At 38.2% G+C, this 20,150-nt stretch overlaps 2 protein-coding genes and 1 long non-coding RNA gene across 16 annotated transcripts in view; 2 read left to right on the forward strand and 1 right to left on the reverse strand.

The window, feature by feature from the left end:
- actn3b (actinin alpha 3b) overlaps nucleotides 1-20,150 on the forward strand; it is a 701,279-nt gene that overhangs the window by 503,117 nt on the left and 178,012 nt on the right. The gene's annotated exons all lie outside the window — the stretch shown is intronic.
- clcn3 (Cl-/H+ antiporter 3) overlaps nucleotides 1-20,150 on the forward strand; it is a 113,064-nt gene that overhangs the window by 23,561 nt on the left and 69,353 nt on the right. For 8 of the 13 annotated variants that reach the window (XR_015495165.1, XM_087260257.1, XM_087260252.1 and 5 more), the window contains exon 2: nucleotides 4,292-4,467. Coding sequence is in view for 11 of the 13 variants with exons in the window: in XM_087260257.1 (XP_087116383.1) it covers nucleotides 4,308-4,467 (160 nt within the window). In the remaining 2 variants the exon portion in view is untranslated. Of the gene's footprint in view, nucleotides 1-4,291; nucleotides 4,468-12,759; nucleotides 12,921-20,150 lie in introns of those variants that run through there. The other 5 variants (XR_015495166.1, XM_087260261.1, XM_087260255.1 and 2 more) reach the window with 1 other exon arrangement.
- On the reverse strand, nucleotides 9,290-19,410 carry LOC147843012 (uncharacterized). 2 transcript variants are annotated; one of them, XR_015495251.1, is made up of 3 exons: nucleotides 19,334-19,410; nucleotides 12,633-14,946; nucleotides 9,290-9,582 (listed from the first exon to the last, which is right to left on the reverse strand). It is a non-coding gene; the product is annotated as an uncharacterized LOC147843012 (long non-coding RNA). The 2 variants fall into 2 exon arrangements; XR_015495250.1 differs by lacking the exon at nucleotides 9,290-9,582 and having other exon boundaries at nucleotides 11,756-14,946.

Genomic DNA, 20,150 nt, shown 5'->3' on the forward strand with positions numbered 1-20,150 from the left:
ATTCACCACACTTTACTGTAGTAAAACTACACTCTGTATTTAATTTTATTAGTTCACTATTCTTAATACTACAGTATGCTGAAGCATTCATTAACAACTTGTAAATAATACTAGGCTTAAACATAGGCAGTATACCTAACTCTCAAAAACACTAGTATTTATTATAGAATTTACCTTAACCTCATAGTTTTTTCGTTTATTGTTACTAAATAGTTTAGCAGCAATATATAAACCATATCAACATTCTGGAATAATCAATTTATCAGGAGGATCTCTGGAGAGCAAAAGCAGGAAAATTATGAAGCGCCAGTGTGGACAAAACTCAAGCAAACGCAGAGAGACTGAATACGCGCGTGAAAGACCAGCAAATCAGATTGAAGTACCTGCCCACTGGTGAAAGTAATGTCAGAGCCAATCAGATTTTTCTTTCTTTTCATAAAGAATGGGGTTCGAATCCCACTTAGGCACTTGTAAACAATCATTTTAGAACATTTTGTCAAAAATCCCTACTGAAAAAACAGCTTAAACCAGCCTAGGCTGGTTGGCTGGTTTTAGAGGGGTTTTGGTCATTTCCAGGCTGGTTTCCAGCCATTTCCAGCCTGGTCTTAGCTGGTCAGCTAAAACCAGCTATGTCCAGCTTAAACCAGGCTGGTCAAGCTGGTTTTAGCTGGATTTTGCTGGTCAGTTTCCAGCCTGACCAGCTAAGACCAGGCTGGATAGGCTGGAAACCAGCCTGGAAATGACCAAAACCCCTCTAAAACCAGCCTGGTCGACCAGCTAAAACCAGCTTACCAGCCTAGGCTGGTTTAAGCTGGATTTTTCTGCAGGTATATTGTTATGTTTAACCATTTATTAGAGCCACAAAGTATCTAAAACTTGTTTTCATGTTTGAATAGCCAATAAATGTGCTAAATAAATTAAAATAGAAATACCCACAGTGAAACAGTTATATAAATTTAAATATTAGTTTAAATACATTCATAGTGGTTTTAAATATCTTTTAATATGTAAAGTAGAGAAGTTCACATTCAACAAACTGAATAAAACAAGTCTTCGTTTTTAGTTTATTTAAAAACAATTACAAATGGAGTAATTCAACTCACAATTAAATGATCTCATTGAGTGATGGAATAATAAAGGTAAAACTTTAATTGAATGATCAGTCAAGTGTTTCCAAAAGAAATCTGTTAAAATAAGAGTCCTACAAAACAGGAACAAAGACACTCATGAAACAAAATGTGATTGTTAATTGTATTTTTTATTAGATGCTTGGTTTTAAGTAGTTTAAAAATAGTAGATAATCCTTAAATATAGAGGGGGGAATACAGAAAAACAAACAAACAGAAATTCAACAATATATATGCATTACATTACAATCTCGCAATAAAAAATTTAATTAAAAACCATATAGAGGACTAAAATATTGCTAAGAGGCATAACATCAACAATAATAAAAATACCTTTAAGGTTTAAAATACTAAATAAAATTAATAGTAATAATCCAAAATATGAAAAATGTAACACTTTACAATAAGGTTGTATTAATTAATTAAGTTTATGCATGTACTAATGTGAACAAACAATGCAGTGCAGTTCATTACAGTATTCATTATTTTATGCTTTAATTAATGGAAATAAAATTATTGGTTAATTCTTGTTAACTCACAGTGCATTAACATTAATGTTAACAAGCATAACTTTAAATTGTAATAATGCAATAGTAAATGTTAAACTATAATTAATAAAGGTTTAGAAGTATAGTTCATTATTAGTTCATGTTAGTACATAGATTAACTAAAGAAACCTTATTGCAAAATGTCACCAAAAAATAACAAAAAACTTTTTTTTTTTTTTTACAGTTTTAAGAGCTTTAAAAATAAATTATATATCTAGTTATTATGGCATGTAATTAATGTTACTACTAATTAAATAGTTAGAAAATACTGTCAGAGGATGGGCAAAACACAAAGATAAAACATAATATGCGCATTGACACAAACGACCAAATGCAAAAACATAAATTACAGCCATGTTCATTCATAATTATATGATATAAATCACGAGAGGGTAAATTTGGTTTAAAAAAAACTGAAGTTCATTGACTTATACACAACAGTAAAACAATGCTTTTGCACAACAGTAACACATTGCGAGTAGTAAAGTCTCTTACCTTTGACAGATGTTGTAAATCCGCTAAATAAAACAAAAGGAGCAGATCGCGGATGTGTTTATTTCACTCTCTGAGTCAGAATGAAAATGGCATCTTCAAATTTCCCGCTGGTGCAAAAACACGGAAGTGCGCCACAAAGCGCTAGTGGTCGAAAGTATGCGTGCATGCTCTCTGTCACACACGCACACACACGCAGAGATAGAGCGTTCTGTGTCAACATACTTTTTATCTTTGGGCTTTTTATAGAAATTAGCAAGTCTTTACAAGTCAATAGGCGCAAGTCCAAGTGAAAGTCCGAGTCATTTATGTTCAAGTCCAAGTCGAGTTGCAAGTCTTTTTATATTTTGTCAAGTCGAGTCTGAAGTCATCAAATTCATGACTCGAGTCTGACTCGAGTCCAAGTCACATGACTCGAGTCCACACCTCTGTGCCATACTACCGAAAGCAGCAGCAGATAGTTCACCTCAGATCTTGAAAATAAAATGACTAGCAAACTGTTTAAAAATGAAAGTCTGAACTGTGATCCCAACAGCAGTAGTCACTATAGCAATGTTTCCAATGTTTGCAAATGCGCATAAAAAAACAGTTAATGGAAACGCCATGATGCGCATACATTTTGAAAATGTGCATAAAAAACTTATGTGCCTAACTGGGTAGGATAAACTTTTTATTCGATAAGAAAAGATGTGCATAAACTGCGATGGAAACACTTTTACCGCACAAACTCCAGCATGCGCATTAAAAAAGGTCATGTGATTTTGTTAAAAGAGATCATGTGATGCTTAAAATGTGTGTGAATGGACAAAACGTCAGGCTGAGCACATTATAAAACATCTGAAATGTTGTTTTGGTCATAATAAAACGCCTTACCATTTCAGTATTAGTGTTATTATATTATTAATGACCTCCAGAATCAAGAGCGGCTGTGCTCCGCGTCTGACACCTTCAAACGCCGTTGCACGCTCACTGCTTGTCAGGATAGTCTTCTGAGGCGCATTCATTTAGAAAAGATTGACGCAGCTTCTCCTACTGCAGCAAATGCAGTTTTTACTGTTGATATTTGGTGGCAGTTAATCAGGAAGTGACGATTTTGTTCGCTTTGACTCGTTGGATGGAAACGCTGCTTCATTCGCACAACTTTTATGCGATAATCCAGTTTTGCGCATAAAGTTTATTCGCATTTTGGGATGGAAACATAGCTACTGAAAAAGAGCTTAATAGGGATTATTTAGTTTAAAAGTCTTTACCATTTCATTGGGAGTGCAGTAGCTGGTATTTAAATGTTTCTGTCGTGTTGCGTCGTGTTTGGTGAAGACCGATAAATCGCTTGTTGCCGAAGTCTTACGCTAATGTTGATCATGTGTCAGGGCTCAACAATAAGGACTGCCCGGTGGCCCAGGGCCAGTGTGAGAGACACTTGGGACAGTAGACCGGATCATTACTGGGCCGATTGGGACAGTGCTGCCTTGTCAGTCACTAACATTTAAATTGTCTGTGACTATTCGTCAATTGCGTGCATTTAAAGCTTGTGCTTTTGAGTCTTTAAATGCTACCTTCTCTGTAATGTCGTAAACAACATATTGCTTTCTGATTCGTCTTATATGATTGATTTAACCATGCTATTTTTTTTGTTACCTGGTAACAACCAGTACAGCGTAGAAACAGCAACATGTCAGCAACATCAAATTATAAGGCTAAACGAAAATGTCTGTCTCTAGCATCTTGGAAGTAGACATTTACATGGAAACAACACGATAAAATAAAAATTTAGTGATGTTATGCATAGTTTGCCGTCAGTTTGACAAGTCAGCCAGCTTTTGTTAAATAATTTCAAACTGCAAAAAAAATACCTCCACATTTTCCATACTGCTGTTTTTGTTTGCATAACACTTATATTTACAATTGTTTTTTAAGTATTGAAATTCTAGATTTACAGACTTTATTTTTGACACATTATTTAAAATATGTGGCTAAAAAATAGCTATTAACTTCCCTTTTTTTTTTGGTGGGGCCAGTGAAAATTTTGGCAGGGCAAGTAAAAATCTAAACCACTTGCCCGATCGGACCAGTAGAAAAAATCCTTAGCGTTGAACCCTGTGTGTGTGTGTGTGTATGTTTCAGGGTGTTGTGCTGCTAAATGGAGTCTGAGCAGTTGTTCAACAGAGGCTACGGCAGAAACAGCTACAACAGCATCACCAGCGCCAGCAGTGACGAAGAGCTCCTGGATGGAGCCGGAGTCATCATGGACTTCCACACCACTGAGGACGACAACCTGCTGGACGGAGACGCCTCTCCAGGTACAGCGCATCGCTTTTTTTTAAACACCTTTGCTGCGTCCCAAATCACATACTTATTCTACTGTAACAGAAGAGTTTGCAAACTTTCGGACATGCTATTTCCTCGTTAATGCCACAGCTATATCACCCTGCAGCCCAAGAGCGGTTACTCACTGAAGCTAAGCAGGGCTGAGCCTGGTCAGTATCTGGATGGGAGACCACATGGGAAAGCTAGGTTGCTGTTGGAAGTGGTGTTAGTGAGGCCAGCAGGGGGCGCTCAACCTGTGGTCTGTGTGTGTCCTAATGCCCCAGTATAGTGAAGGAGACACTACCGTCAGTGGGTGCCGTCTTTCAGATGGGACAATAAACTTACTATTAAGGGTGTAACTCCGGAGTCCTTCCCAATTTCCCTCTATCCCCTTAACCACCATATCCTCCCAATCATCCCCATCCATTTTATTTTCGAATACTATTTAGGACGGATAGTACACAAAATGGGAAGCAGTACGTGTTTGGTTTCATTTAATGCAGGTGCGTCCAAACTCTGTCCTGTAGGGCCGGTGTCCTGCAGAGTTTAGCTCCAACTTGCTTCAATACACCTGCCAGGATGTTTCTAGTATACCTAGTACGACCTTGATTAACTAAACTCTCCAGGACACCGACCGGCCCTGTAGCACCGAGTTTGGGCACCCCTAATTAACAGGGTTAGAGAAAATCCTGGACAAACTACTGGCTTATTACCTGCATATTATTAAAGGGTAATGAAACCCCCCCGTTTCAGCAGGATGCTTTCACACCTATAGTTTGGAAAAAGGCAGGAAAGTGGGTGTGTCTAGCTTTGTTTGGGTGGGAGTGTTGGGGGAGGAAAATGCGCAGGGTTTGAATAAAAATGGGCAGGGTGTAAATAAAAATGGGCAGGGTTTAAATAAAAACGAGCAGGGTTTAAATAAAAATGGGCAGGGTTTGAATAAAAATGGGCAGGGTTTGAATAAAAATGGGCAGGGTTTGAATAAAAATGGGCAGGGTTTAAATAAAAATGGGCAGGGTTTAAATAAAAATGGGCAGGGTTTGAATAAAAATGGGCAGGGTTTAAATAAAAATGCGCAGGGTTTGAATAAAAATGGGCAGGGTTTGAATAAAAATGCGCAGGGTTTGAATAAAAATGGGCAGGGTTTAAATAAAAATGGGCAGGGTTTGAATAAAAACGGGCAGGGTTTGAATAAAAACGGGCAGGGTTTGAATAAAAACGGGCAGGGTTTGAATAAAAACGGGCAGGGTTTGAATAAAAATGGGCAGGGTTTGAATAAAAATGGGCAGGGTTTGAATAAAAATGGGCAGGGTTTGAATAAAAATGGCCAGGGTTTGAATAAAAATGGGCAGGATTTGAATAAAAATGGGCAGGGTTTGAATAAAAATGGGCAGGGTTTGAATAAAAATGGGCAGGGTTTGAATAAAAATGGGCAGGGTTTGAATAAAAATGGCCAGGGTTTGAATAAAAATGGGCAGGATTTGAATAAAAATGGGCAGGGTTTGAATAAAAATGGCCAGGGTTTGAATAAAAATGGGCAGGATTTGAATAAAAATGGGCAGGGTTTGAATAAAAATGGCCAGGGTTTGAATAAAAATGGGCAGGGTTTGAATAAAAATGGGCAGGGTTTGAATAAAAATGGGCAGGGTTTGAATAAAAATGGCCAGGGTTTGAATAAAAATGGCCAGGGTTTGAATAAAAATGGGAGTTGCCATTCGGGCACGCGCTTCTGACCGAGGAAAAACAAACACACACAGTTAGGGGAGACAGTGTGTTTAACGACGGTGGAATGTTTGATACCGCATGTCGTATAAGAGAAAAAAGCCTCTGCATTTCTCTGTAACTCAGATGCACTCGGTAGGTCTGAAAGCCGTGTGTGTGTAGACTATCCTGTCACAAAATGGGGCGAAAATTCAACACGACAGTCGGCAAAGTTTGCTTACAAAGTTCACGCGTTTACACACAGAGAGCAGCATTTACAGCAGATCTTTCAATATTGTAGTGATATCAATGTAATGTAAACTAAGTCACTTAGAAATCATTTTGACCTAAGGTCTGTCTTTAAACACTGAAAGAGTACTGCTGACCATACCAACTATAACTTTGCCATCTGAATGAACAAAGAAAGGGCACTGATCGCACACACTTACCAAATCTGTAGACAGGACAATCACCACATACTGGAGCTGCGTCTTTTTTTAAAGGAGACGAGCAGCAAATCCAGATCTCACCATTGATGAGAAATGCTCTCCAGTAAAAAATGTTCCAAACAAACGCTTTTCTGTCGCGCGTTGCTATCACTGATCCACACGATTCCAGCAGCACTCTCATAGAGAGAAAATGAAACAAAACCTTCACATTATGAAAGCAACACTGGCGACCCGTATCTCCAAACAATTCTTATTCTTTTCCCACAACTTTTGGCAACATGACGTGTGTCGTCTCTCTGCCGTCTGAACACTGTTTCAGGTACAGTCTAAGAAAGCTAGCATGCATATTAATAAAGTTGCAGCACATACATAATGGCGCACGCTGATTGGTTTGAACCAAGCCATACTCATGAATGAATGCAACACACTCAGAGACGTAATACAGGACGCCCTGGTACAGATGTCCAGTCCACACGCTGGAATACACGCTAAGATCTCATGGCCGTGACGCAGCTTAAAAAATTTCGTACAAATTTTCTCGAAATAACGCAAAAACAACCAATTTTCACTTTTTAGTGAGATATATGTGTCCTAATGTGTTTTTAGCAGTGTGGGACACATATACGACTGTCAACAGCTCAAAACATGTGTTTAGGTGTTTCGTGACCCTTTAATGGTGCTTTCACACCTACACTTTTGTTTCGGAACGTATCTCGTTTGCCCAGTTAGCGCGGTTCGTTTGGCATATGTGAACAGGGCAATCGCGCTCTGTTCCGCGCCAAAGTAATCGCTCCGAGATCGCTTGAATGAGGTGGTCTCGGCTCGATTGAAACGAACCCTGGAGCGGTTCGATTGCAGTGAGAAAGCGATCCGATCCGAGCGCGGTTATATCACAGTGTTTTATGGATATGTAATAAGCATACGGCTATATGAAGAGAGAATTATGAGTAGGGCAGGAAGTTTCGCGAGTCTCCGGATGCCCTCAAACAAGTGATGATCTCCCCGTAATCTCGCGTCTCCCTCCCGGTCCTCAAATAGGCATCGTTGCGCACCCTTCTCACCCCTCCCCACCGCATCTCTCCTCAGACATGTCTCGCGCGCACCCTGTCAATCACCACCAAACCACCACCTCTCCTGACAGCTTAGCGGGATGCTGCAAAATAAACCCTGACACTCTGACCAATGTGAGGAGAGTTTACTCACACGTGATTTGTTTTAGCTCTTTTGGTCCGTTTAGAAACTTTGCAGTGTAAAAGCGAACCGCTCCAAGAGCAACAATGTAACAATTGTAATCTCTGTTTTGGAACAACTGAATCGATTCACAGGTGTGAAAGCACCCTAAGATGCTAACTGTTTATGATCTTGTACTACTTCCCTAATCCTATCCAATAACTAAACACTAACTTAATAGCTATTAATAACCAGCAAATCAATAGTTTGAACTAAAAGTCTTAGTTAATTATTTATTAATAGCAAGAATTGTACCTTAAAATAAAGTGTGGATCTTTTAAGCTGAAAGTGACAGACATTGTCTAGAAACACACAAGACTTACTGTATATATATAGTAAATCTTATGAAAAGTCATACTAGGACCTTTTTAAAGTGTAATTCTGTTGCCTTTTAGTGAAGGCAAGGAGCACTAATAATTTTAACTTCAACAGCAATCGTTTTAAATCATCGTGATTATGATTTTTCCTGTAATCGAGCAGCCCTAGTTCTCCCAGGCTCATGTATGTGATTTGTAATGAATATTTCAGCATTTTATTAGTGCATTCTTGTGCTCATACAGTTGAAGTCAGAATTATTAGTCCCCCTGAATTATTTGCCCACCTGTTTATTTTTTTCCCCAATTTCTGTTTAATGGACGGAAGATTGTTTCAGCACATTTCTAAACATAATAGTCTTAATAACTCATCTCTAATAACTGATTTATTTAATCTTTGCCATGATGACAGTAAATAATATTCGACTAGATATTTTTCAGGACACTTCTATACAGCTTAAAGTGACATTTAAAGGCTTAACTAGGTTAATTAGGTGAACTACACAGGTTAGGGTAATTAGGCATTGTATAACGATGGTTATTGTATAATTTTTTTTACTATCGGGGAAAAAATTAGCTTAAAGGGGCTAATAATTTTGTCCCAAAAATGGTTTTTAAAAAATTAATAACTGTATTTATTCTAGCCAAAGTAAAACAAATAAGACTTTTTCCAGAAGAAAAAATATTATCAGACACACTGTGAAAATGTCCTTGCTCTGTTAAAAATCATTTGGGAAATATTTAAAAAAGAAGAAAAAAATCAAAAGGGGGCTAATAATTCTGACTTCAACTGTAGTTGTTTTGGGTTCAGTTATTAGGAATGTTTTTTTCTGTACTGAAGTGTACGAGTGAAAGACTGAGTTGTGTTGTGAGTATATCTTCATTATTCATGACCCTCTCAGCGTCTGGCAGACCTTTGTTTCGCCGGATCACACACGACAAGAGTCTTTGTGGCAGTGAAACAGGGAAGTGTCGTCTTTCAGTGTCATTCATCAATCTGTGGTCGGTCAGACTCTCTCTGAAAGCTGACATGCGTGTAGGCCAGCACCATTTAGAGGAAGTCACAGTGTTCTTATAAAAAATGCAAGTTAAATGGAAATTTAAAAGAAAAAACAAAGTCAAGGCAAGATTTATTGTCATTCCCCTACACCAGGGGTTCCCCAACTTTTTTATTCAGGGACCCACTTAGGCAAATAATTAAATCTCAAGACCCACCATAATATGTTAATATGGAAAAATGGGTACAATTTCATCCTTTTAAAGCAGTTAGAAATATCCTGTCTTTCGTTCTTTCAGTACTTCGCAAAAAACAAAAAAACAAAAAAAAAAATAAAATTCTCAATGTCAGTGGAGTCGATGGCTGTTTCTCAATTCCAAGAACGCAGAAAACGTTGTTTTATTGACGGCTTAGTCCCTTTATTAATCCGGGGTAGCCACAGCGGAATGAACCTCCAACTTATCCAGCAAGTTTTTACGCAGCGGATGCCCTTCCAGCCGCAACCCATCTCTGGGAAACATCCACACACATTCACACACACACTCATACACTACGGACAATTTAGCCTACCCAATTCACCTGTACCTCATGTCTTTGGACTGTGGGGGAAACCGGAGCACCCGGAGGAAACCCACGCAAACGCAGGGAGAACATGCAAAGTCCACACAGAAACGCCAACTGACTCAGTTGAGGCTCGAACTAGCGACCCTCTTGCTGTGAGGCGACAGCACTACCTACTGCGCCACCCCATCGCCATCTACATAATTTATTGAAACAAATTTAATGTAACAAATTTTTTGGGACAGCTTATTCATCAGTATTAGTTAGTGTTCATTAATACATCTTAATTGGCTTAAAGTATTCACAGCTTAATGATCAAAGCTGGCTAAACCAAACCTAAATTGAGAACCACTGGTGTATCGATTCTGGTTTTAGTGGTTTTATGTTTACGCAGATATTTTTGGAGACGACTCTTTAATCGAGCTAATTTACACATATCAAGTAGATGCTTTTAATCCTGTTAAAGGCGCTGTATGTCATTTTTTGACTCTTCCAAAGCATATAGATGTCATAATATGTTTGAAGATATTTAAGAAACATGCTGAGTGAACATCAAGTCAGATATTCTGCTTTGAAAATGTGGGTTACGTGCTACGTCTTTGTTTTGGCCATTTAACCCGCCCAATGCCAGTTTAGCCAGTTATATTTCAGCACCCCAGGTTGCTTTGATGGAAAACCACATATTTCCTTCATTCAGTCAGGAAGGCTCTGAACTCATGCGTTTGAGACTGAAATGCGACCTTCGGTGCACAGTAGCAGCCTCCAAAATGAGACACAGGCATTTGCGCCCACAGAACTGCCGCTCACTGGATATTTCCTCTTTTTCAGCCCATTCTCTGTAAACCCTAGAGATGGTCGTGCATGAAAATCCCAGTAGATCAGCAGTTTCTGAAATACTCAGACCAGCCTGTGTGAAACTAACAACCATGCCACGATCAAAGTCACTTAAATCCGCTTCCTTCCCCATTCTGATGCTGGGTTTAAACTGCAGCAGATCGTCTAGACCAGGGGTTCTCGACTGGTTTGGCCATGGGACCCACATTTTCACATGGTCATTAAGCCGCGACCCAAATTTTTAGGAATTATTATATAATTTTAGGAATTATGATTCATTTGTATTTAATTGTTAACATACACAACTAGTGACAGATCAATTATAAGAAAATCACCAAGACTTACAAATAAACAATATTGTACTGCTGTCATTTAACAAAATGTATCAAATTATAGAAATATTACAGAGTAAAAATGTCAAATACTGTAAACAGTGGTTAGTGTTAGGAAAAGTTAAGTTACCATGAACTAAACTGAAGCGTTAATAAAACATTAACACTGCTCTGATTGAACTGAACAGAAACCAGCAAACTGAAGTAAAATTCTTAAAATAATCATAAGCATTTTATAATAATCAGCAGTTATTTTTTTGATCTCACTCTCCGCGACCCACTGAAAATGTTCCCGCGACCCACTTTTGGGTCGCGACCCACCAGTTGAGAAACACTGGTCTAGACCATGTCTACATGCCTAAATGCATTGAGCTGCTGCCATGTGATTGGCTGATCAGAAATTAGCAGTAACAAGCAGTTGGAGAGCTGTACCTAATAAAGTGGCCAGTGAGTGTATAGTGACCTTTTTGTAAAGGAAATGCACCCATCTATATTTGTTCCAAAGATCTATGTGGGTATTAATCGTTTCATTTTCACGTTGCGTTTTTAAATATAATATTAATTCACAAGAGGTGCAAGTTATTTTCTGAATTTTCACAAGGTTATTTAAAATCAGTCATTTATCCCCGGCTTCACAAACAAGGAGTAAGGCTGGTCAGGATTAAATTGCATGTTTGAGCTGTCTCAACTTAAAATAACTTGCAGTGAGATGTCTTAAAATACGTCTTTTTTGTCTCCAGGTGCACACCAGTAAAATATTTGTCTAAGTCCATTATTATAAATGTGGCTTAAGTAGCTTAATTTAACTAAGCCTTAGTCCTGGCTTAATCTAAGCCTTGTTTGTGAAACTGGGCCGTAAAGTATTTGGGTGTGCTTATATTCATTTGTTTTATTTGCAATAAATAAGTTATACACTTAAAACTGAAATGTAAACGTTTTTATTTCATACAATGTGTGCTTAAATTTCAGTTATTCAATAATATTCAACAAATAACCATAAATATTAGTTACAAGACACAGATAAAAGATGAACTATGAGGGAAAAATAAATCATTTTAAAGTAAAATAATTGTTCACTAATTAAAATCAATGTGTTGTTATTATTCAAGGCAGGCTTATATTTTAGGTCAAAGTTTCCAGCATACCTGAGAGATAAATACAGGTTAGTGGTTATTGAGGTGAAATTAAGGGGAAGGAAAGTGACAAAACCAGTCAGACAGGAGAGAAAACACTCGCAGAAACTAGAGTGTGCGTGTGTGTGCATGTGTGTCAGATGTGGCCTGTGTTTTAAACCTCAGTGGATGTTGTGGTTTCAATGCAGAGAAGTTCATACTGTGAGTTTTGCTGTGTTCGATTTCATTTAGTGGCTGATCTATGCTTTGAACTTAAAATATGTTACTTAAAAAATAAAACAATTAATAATAAACTGAAAGGAAATGTACATTTTTAATTGCATGAAGTACTGCTTGATTTTTTGTATTTACAGTCCCTGACCAAAGTGACGACCTTTTCGTTATGTTGGGGGCTGTTTTTGCCCCATTGATCTCCATTATAATGACATTTTTAGATTGCAATGCGATGACCGCTCGCACAGATTATTTGTTAACCATAAAACTAGCAATGTGAGCTCACAAAATCAACATAGTTAGTTTGGATTTGTACTTCAAGCTAAAATAACTGCGAGTCACTTATTATTTTCACACATGTATGACTTTTGTAAGTTCATTCCGCTGTGGCGACCCCTGATAAATCAGAGACGGACTGAATGTAAAAGATAATACAAAGAGCCTAGCAAACAGAACGCGGCTCGGACGCGCTGACGTCACTTGCTGCCGCATTGACGTGGCGAAGTGACGCAATCACGCTCGTGTTCTCAAGCTCAGCGCTGTTGGTCATGGCCGCCGCTCCAGCGCGTCAGTGATCCGCGGATTCGTTTCCCCGGTATGGAGGAGGAATCCGCAGACCCGTATCTTCCCTACGACGGTGGCGGAGGAGACACGATCCCGCTGCAGGAGCTCAGCGGCAGAGGTACCGCCGTCATTCACCGCCATTAACCGATTATTAGCGTGAGCGCGCGCGCGCGTGCCTGCCTGCGTCATGTATGTTGTCAGTGTCGGTGATGCTCAGGGTGTGTGTGTGTGTGTGTTAGAAGAGATTATATTATTATATCATTAGAGGCTATAATATTGTTACAACATTATTAATGGTTGCGTGTTATAGCATTGCACGCGTTGTTAACGGGTTTGCATTTACACACACACTCACACAACGCGACAGCACAGTCTTAAATATGTGCGCATGTCTGTGTGTGTGTGTGAAGTTATTTATATATACTTATCAGAATACTATATAGGTTATATGAGATTACAGATGAAACGCACACCAAACACACACACATTAGTGACTATGTTGTGATATCAGTGTGTTGTATAGCATTGCACTCGTCATAAACGTGTTGCATTGACACACACAACGCAGCAACACTATCTTAAATATGTGTGCGTGTTTCTATCTCTTTCAGTGTGTGTGTGTGTGTAGTTATTTGTTTATTAGAGTACTATACATGGTTATTTGAGATAACCATAGACACACATTAGTGTGTTAATTGGTTGTGATATTAGTGTGTTGTATTGTATAGCATTGCATACACACACGATACAGTGTGTGTAGTTATTTATGTGTTGTTTATCACTATTATGTAGGTTATATGAGATGACAGAACAGACACACACACATGATAGTGTCTGTGTGTTGTGCTGTCAGTGTGTTGTGTTGTATAGAATATCACTCATCATAAACGTGTTGCGTTTATACACACAATGTGACAATGCAATCTTAAATATGTTCACATGTCTGTGTGTGTGTGTGTGTGTGTAGTTATTGGCTTGGCTTGAAGGCAGTGTCTGATTTGCCATTTGTGTTCCCTATACTCACCCCAGTTTACTAAGTAGCATTTGTCAATCAGCTGGTTTGTCTATAAGCTGACATACGAGCGGTCAACTAATGAATCGCAGCTCTCACGTTCGTGTCTCTTATGTGTGTGTGCGCGACTGCATTGATTGTCTTCAGGCAGCTTTTCCATGCGTTTCACATCTCAGATAATGAAGTCGCAAAAGATATGTGGATGATTCATATTACTTACACCTGCATATTCCGGATATATGTGAAAAGCGTCGCGTAACGCATAGAGTTAAAAAAAAATACAGGTTAGCTCACGTAACTTGTAAGGGTGTCACGATCCTCCAAATCCTCGATTCGATTACATTTTCGATTCTAAAGGCACGATTCGATTCGATTTCCGATTATGAATAATTAATTAATTAATGACACATTAATTATTTGTAGCCTACCGTTTAAACTACCTGACCTGCATGGTCTTTGTTTTACCCGTAAACAAATCATACAGTAAATGAATAAAGGCAAGATACACACATAATTACCACCTGTCAATCACTTTTTCTGCGGGACTCATGAATAGGCAGTGATCTGTGTCGTTATAATGGCGTCGGTAAAAAAGACGCACAACCAACAGGAACCAGCCAACAGTATCTGAGGTGTTCGCTAAAATGACTAAGTACAAGTGAGTGAAAGATTGAAGCAGTCCTCTGACTGCCTGGACCTGCTGTCTCGAGCGCATGGCTGTGTGTGCGTCTGTGTCTGTGTGGTCATGTGATGTGCATTTTCAGAGGTAGAGAGGAAGGAGGGCTGCTCAGAAATGCTACACGCCACTGTGGATGTCAAATCGTTGTCGTTCTAAAATGCCACTTAAAAACAAAGACAGTGTAAACAGGGCCTGAGTGTGTACTTTTCGCAAGCGGATTTGCAACTGGGACGGGCGGAGGATCGCGATGCCGGTGTTGTCTATCGGACGAACCGTTCGTAATACATACATAGCAGAGCTTGCAAAACTGTGTTTTTTTTTGTCGACAACACGAACGTTGTCAACATAACTCACTGGAAATCCAAAATGCTTCCACACCGGCGACTTCATTGAAAGAGGAGAGGGTTTAAGTTCTGTCGACGGGTCTCCTGTGTCTGCACAGTTTAACAAGCACTTCAACAAGCCGGTTTTTTCCCGCTTGGCAAGCCAAGCTGACGTGACATGGGGGCATGGCAGCATCGACGATTCTATTTTTTGATTCGATAATCGAAATTGACCATAAATTTCGATCGATTTCGATTTAAAATCGAAATCGTGACACCCCTAGAAACTTGTAGTTGCAGCAGAAAAATAAATCAAGGCTCTCACAGGTCGCTTCGCACATCTTAATCCGAGCATCAAAAAAAGAAAAAAAGAAAAAAAAACTCCCGTGCACATGCGCTTGTTACAGAAAGTTCACACACACACACACACAGACACACACACAATGGCAAACGCTCTTAAAGGAGCCGCACTCCATTTTCACTCGTTACAGACACTTGTCAGATTTTATTTTAGTGAGCAGGCAGGAGGTTGACTGATTGTTTACACAGCAGAAAAGCGCGTGCTTTTACGGGCGTGACGTGGAGCCGATCCGTGAATCGCAGCACATTATGACGATGACCAATCAGAGTCACTGCAAGGGCGGGCCTTTCAGGGGAACTAGGAAATTTGACAGTCGTTTTCATGTTAGCTGAGTAGCTGTATATAATCAAAGTGAGATTTATTAAAAAAATAACGCGATTTCCTTCAAGTGAAACATGAGCACACATTACTTTGCATCTTATAAACACAACCAAGCCTTAAAATGACATTCTGGACCAGCCCTTTAAAACTTCAAACTCTATTGTTGCTGAACTCCAGTATTGTGATAACACTACTCGCATCATAAACCTGTTGGATTTACATAAACACAACACAGTGCGACACATTCTTACATACACTGGCATGTCTCTCTCTTTCTTTCGCTCTTACTATATCTGTCATTGATGTCACCTGGGTTGGTTAGGGTGTAATAATATCATATAAGCATAATATGAGCACGTGTGTGTGTGTGTTTGTGTGTGTGTGTGTGTTTTGAATCTGTAAGGAGATCAGAAGGCGTGTGTGTTGTGTATTGTTGTTGAGGATGATGTTGCTTTTTTCGTATTCTGCCGAGCTCATAGATGTGCATTTATGTATTTAATTGTTAACTTAAGCTTTGACAGCCTTTATTTGTTTTGTTTTGTTTTGTTTTTTGAGGAAATAAGCAGTTACGGGGAAAATTAAAATGAATCAGTCCATCAGGATTTAGCGAGTCTAATAGTTCTTGAGATTAAAAAAGAAAAAATTGACAAGATTTTCTTTGCATTTTTACAGCAAAACACGAGAACTGAAGCAAGCAATGCTGTATTTATTTATTTTATTTTATTTATTTATTTATTTTTTTTTTTTTGAGAAAACCAGTTACATTTGAGACTGCAATATATATTTAAAAAAATACTTCCTGCATAATCCTGGAGGGGCTGATTATTAAACACTAAATTAACCTAAACATAACATTTTAGAAAATGTAATAAAGTGGAAAAGATTGATCATGATAACAACACTCAATTAAATTAAAACTTACACTAAAGTAAATAAACATTATAGGTTAAATGATTCCAAAAATATAATTAAATTAAAACCCATGCTAAAATAATATAGTTAAAATTCTGATAGAAACACATGACTAAATTGAAACATTTACAAAAATAATAATAATACAATAGAAGAAGAAAATAATAATTAACTAGGGCTGCACAATGTTGGATAAAAAGCTCACATTCACAATTATTTATTTAATTATATTTTGTGATGAACAGTAAAGCCTGAAATTATTCAAATCCCTGGCAAATTCTGACTTAAATTTATTTTTGTTCATCCAGCAAGTTGTGTTTTTGTTTTGTTTGTTTGTTTTTTTGACCAGAAATGACAACATTTATATAATTAAATAAAGCAAATTTCTGTTAAAGCTACAAACAGTACAGTTTCTTGTGCCTGAAGGCTTCACACTTCCTCGAAATACTCAAACAGGCCTTCAAAACTCATGCAAATAATTAACCTTCAATCTATTATAGATTAAACTTTCGCAATGACTCCTCAAATCACATGTTCTGAACTGTTAGTTTATTTGATAGTCTACTCATTCACATTGCAGATACGGTGACGAGATTTTTGCGAACAAGCGCATTGTGATCTCTATACTGAAACGGTATGTATTGTGGAGCTTGACCATAGACTCAAGTAAGTCTGACTCTGGCAAAGATGTTGAATATTCATAATGTCATTCATAATTCATATTCATTTCAACAGGATACACGTGTTGCTCTCCTCTGTGTGCAGTAATGTTTTAATGGAGGAGGACTTGACGAATAACCGCCACCGCTCTCTCAGGCTCATATTGATTATTTGCATTTGCAGTGTTTCCATTAGGCATGCTTGAAGTTTCAGCGAGTGCTGGGCATCTAGAGTTCAGACTTTAGTTTTAGTCTGAGCAACACCAGCAGAAAATAATAGACGGCAGAGCTGAGATGTACAATTATGGTCGTCAAAAATATCAAATTTGGTATCAATCTGTACAAACATTTTAAATGTGTCCGTTTTCCGCTGACTTTTGAGCAATGTTGAGCGCTTTCTTAAACACAGCTGATTGGCCATTCTATCAATGACTGTGATTAGCCAATCAAATGTTAGCAGGTAACGGAAATTTAAAAAATGTCAATACTTTTGACAACCCTCAAAAGTATCGAATTCGGTACAAGTCAGTACTGAAAGTTGAAAAATGTCAATTTTCTGCTCACATCTGAGTGATGTTGAGCACTTTCTTAAACGGAGCTGATTGGCCATTGTGTTAATGACTGTGATTGGCTGCTCAATTTTTAGCAAGAAATGCAAGTTTTTAAAATGTCGGCACCAAGCTTGATATTTTTGACAACCCTCAGAAGTATCGAATTCGGTACAAACTGGTACTGAAAATTTAAAAAACAAAAATTTTCCGCTGACATTTGAGTGATGTTGAGCAGTTTGTTAAACACACCTGATTGGCCATTGGCTGCTCAAATGACCTGCCAGACGAACACCGCTCGCTTTAATGTTAATTTTGCTGAATAACTGCGCTTATCACTGGGTGACAAGCTGTTATAATACGCTGAAAGCATTATGTAAATAATATATATATATATAATATGTAATTACTATAACATATTTCAAAAACAACAAACTCTGTACCGCATAGGATGTCATTCGAGTGTTGCCAGATTGGGCGGTTTTGAACATGATTGTGCGTGTATAAAATGACATAGGCGGATATAGAAAATTTGGGCAGTTTTGCAACGGAACCCCCCCCTCTCTCCATGGTGTTCTCGCAACCTCCCCTCACTTTTCATGATTACAGAAGACTGGGTGGGTATTTTTGCATTTCGGCGAGTTTTGGATACTTTTTGGGCTGGAATCAGTCACCTACATCTGGCAACACTGGTCATTCCCTTGCTGTAAATGCTAGTGCTCCTGTTTTTTTTCTGCCACTTCGCTGCGCTCGCATCCTGAATGTTTACAAACATGGTAATTCGTCTATATATATATATATATATATATATATATATATATATATATATATATATATATATATATATATATATATATAAGGGTGTCACGATCCTCCAAATCCTCGATTCAATTACATTTTCGATTATAAAGGCACGATTCGATTTTCAATTATGAATAATTAATTAATTAAAGACCAATTAATTATTTGTAGTCTACCGTTTAAACTACCTGACCTGCATGGTCTTTGTTTTACCCATAAACAAATCATACAGTAAATGAATAAAGGCAAGATACACACATAATTACCACTTGTCAATTTTTCTGCGTGACTCGTGAATAGGCAGTGATCTGTGTCGTTATAACGGCGTCGGTAAAAAAGACGCACAACCAACAGGAACCAGCCAACAGTATCTGAGGTGTTCGCTAAAATGACAAAGTACAAGTGAGTGAAAGATTGAAGCAGTCCTCTGACTGCCTGGACCTGCTGTCTCGAGCGCATGGCTGTGTGTGCGTCTGTGTCTGTGTGGTCACGTGATGTGCATTTTCAGAGGTAGAGAGGAAGGAGGGCTGCTCAGAAATGCTACACGCCACTGTGGATGTCAAATCATTGTCGTTCTAAAATGCCATTTAAAAACAAAGACAGTGTAAACAGGGCCTGAGTGTGTACTTTTCGCAAGCAGATTTGCAACGGGGACGGGCGGAGGATCGCGATGCCGGTGTTGTCTATCGGACGAACCGTACGTAATATGTACATAGCAGAGCTTGCAAAACTGTGTTTTTTTTGTCGACAACACGAATGTTGTCAACATAACTCACTGGAAATCCAAAATGCTTACACACCGGCAACTTCATTGAAAGAGGAGAGGGTTTAAGTTCTGTCGACGGGTCTCCTGCTTCTGCAGTTTAACAAGCACTTCAACAAGCCGTTTTTTCCCGCTTGGCAAGCCAAGCTGACGTGACATGGGGGCATGGCAGCATCGACGATTCTATTTTTTGATTCGATAATCGAAATTGAGCATAAATTTCGATCGATTTCGATTTTTAATATATATATATATATATATATATATGTAGGTCATGATAACTAAAGCTGTACTTTATCACTACTGTAGTAATATGCAGCCCAGTTATTGTATTACTTTTCATTTTTTGTATTATGCTTTTAATGATTTTGATTTAGAAATGATGAACAGATCATTGAAAAATTGACTCAAATGCACAATTGTTCAGCTCTGGCTTTGTCTGGAAGTATTTTGGTTGGTAAAACAGATTAACAGACAATATTGTTCAGTCAATATTTGCGATGGTGCCCATGAAGATGTGCAAACATCATTAAAACAGGATTTCTGATTTTATGGTAGGTGATAAATATCACACGGCACTAGTCTGTTACTTGTGGTTATTGATTTGTCAACTAGTAGCCTCAAATATTTAGTGTACACATGCAAACAAGTGATGGCTTAATTACAAATAAAGTGTTGTATTGCATTCATTCTTCATGTACATCTGTATAAATCACATAATAAATCACATATTCTGCAACAATATCATGGTTGGAGTTCTGTTTAATTTCATTAAATTATTAGGAAATGTTTGATTTGTGAGTTTAAAAGCTTCTAACTGGATCAATGTTTTCCTGTTTTTTTGTAAACTAGTTTTAATTGTGTGTGTGTGTGTGTGTGTGTGTGTGTGTGTGTGTGTGTGTGTGTGTGTGTGTGTGTGTGTGTGTGTGTGTGTGTGTGTGTGTGTGTGTGTGTGTGTGTGTGTGTGTG

The sequence above is a fragment of the Danio rerio genome, chromosome 7 (assembly GCF_052040795.2).
Source record: "Danio rerio strain M-AB ecotype USA chromosome 7, GRCz13ab, whole genome shotgun sequence".
Classification (NCBI taxonomy): Eukaryota; Metazoa; Chordata; class Actinopteri; order Cypriniformes; family Danionidae; genus Danio; species Danio rerio.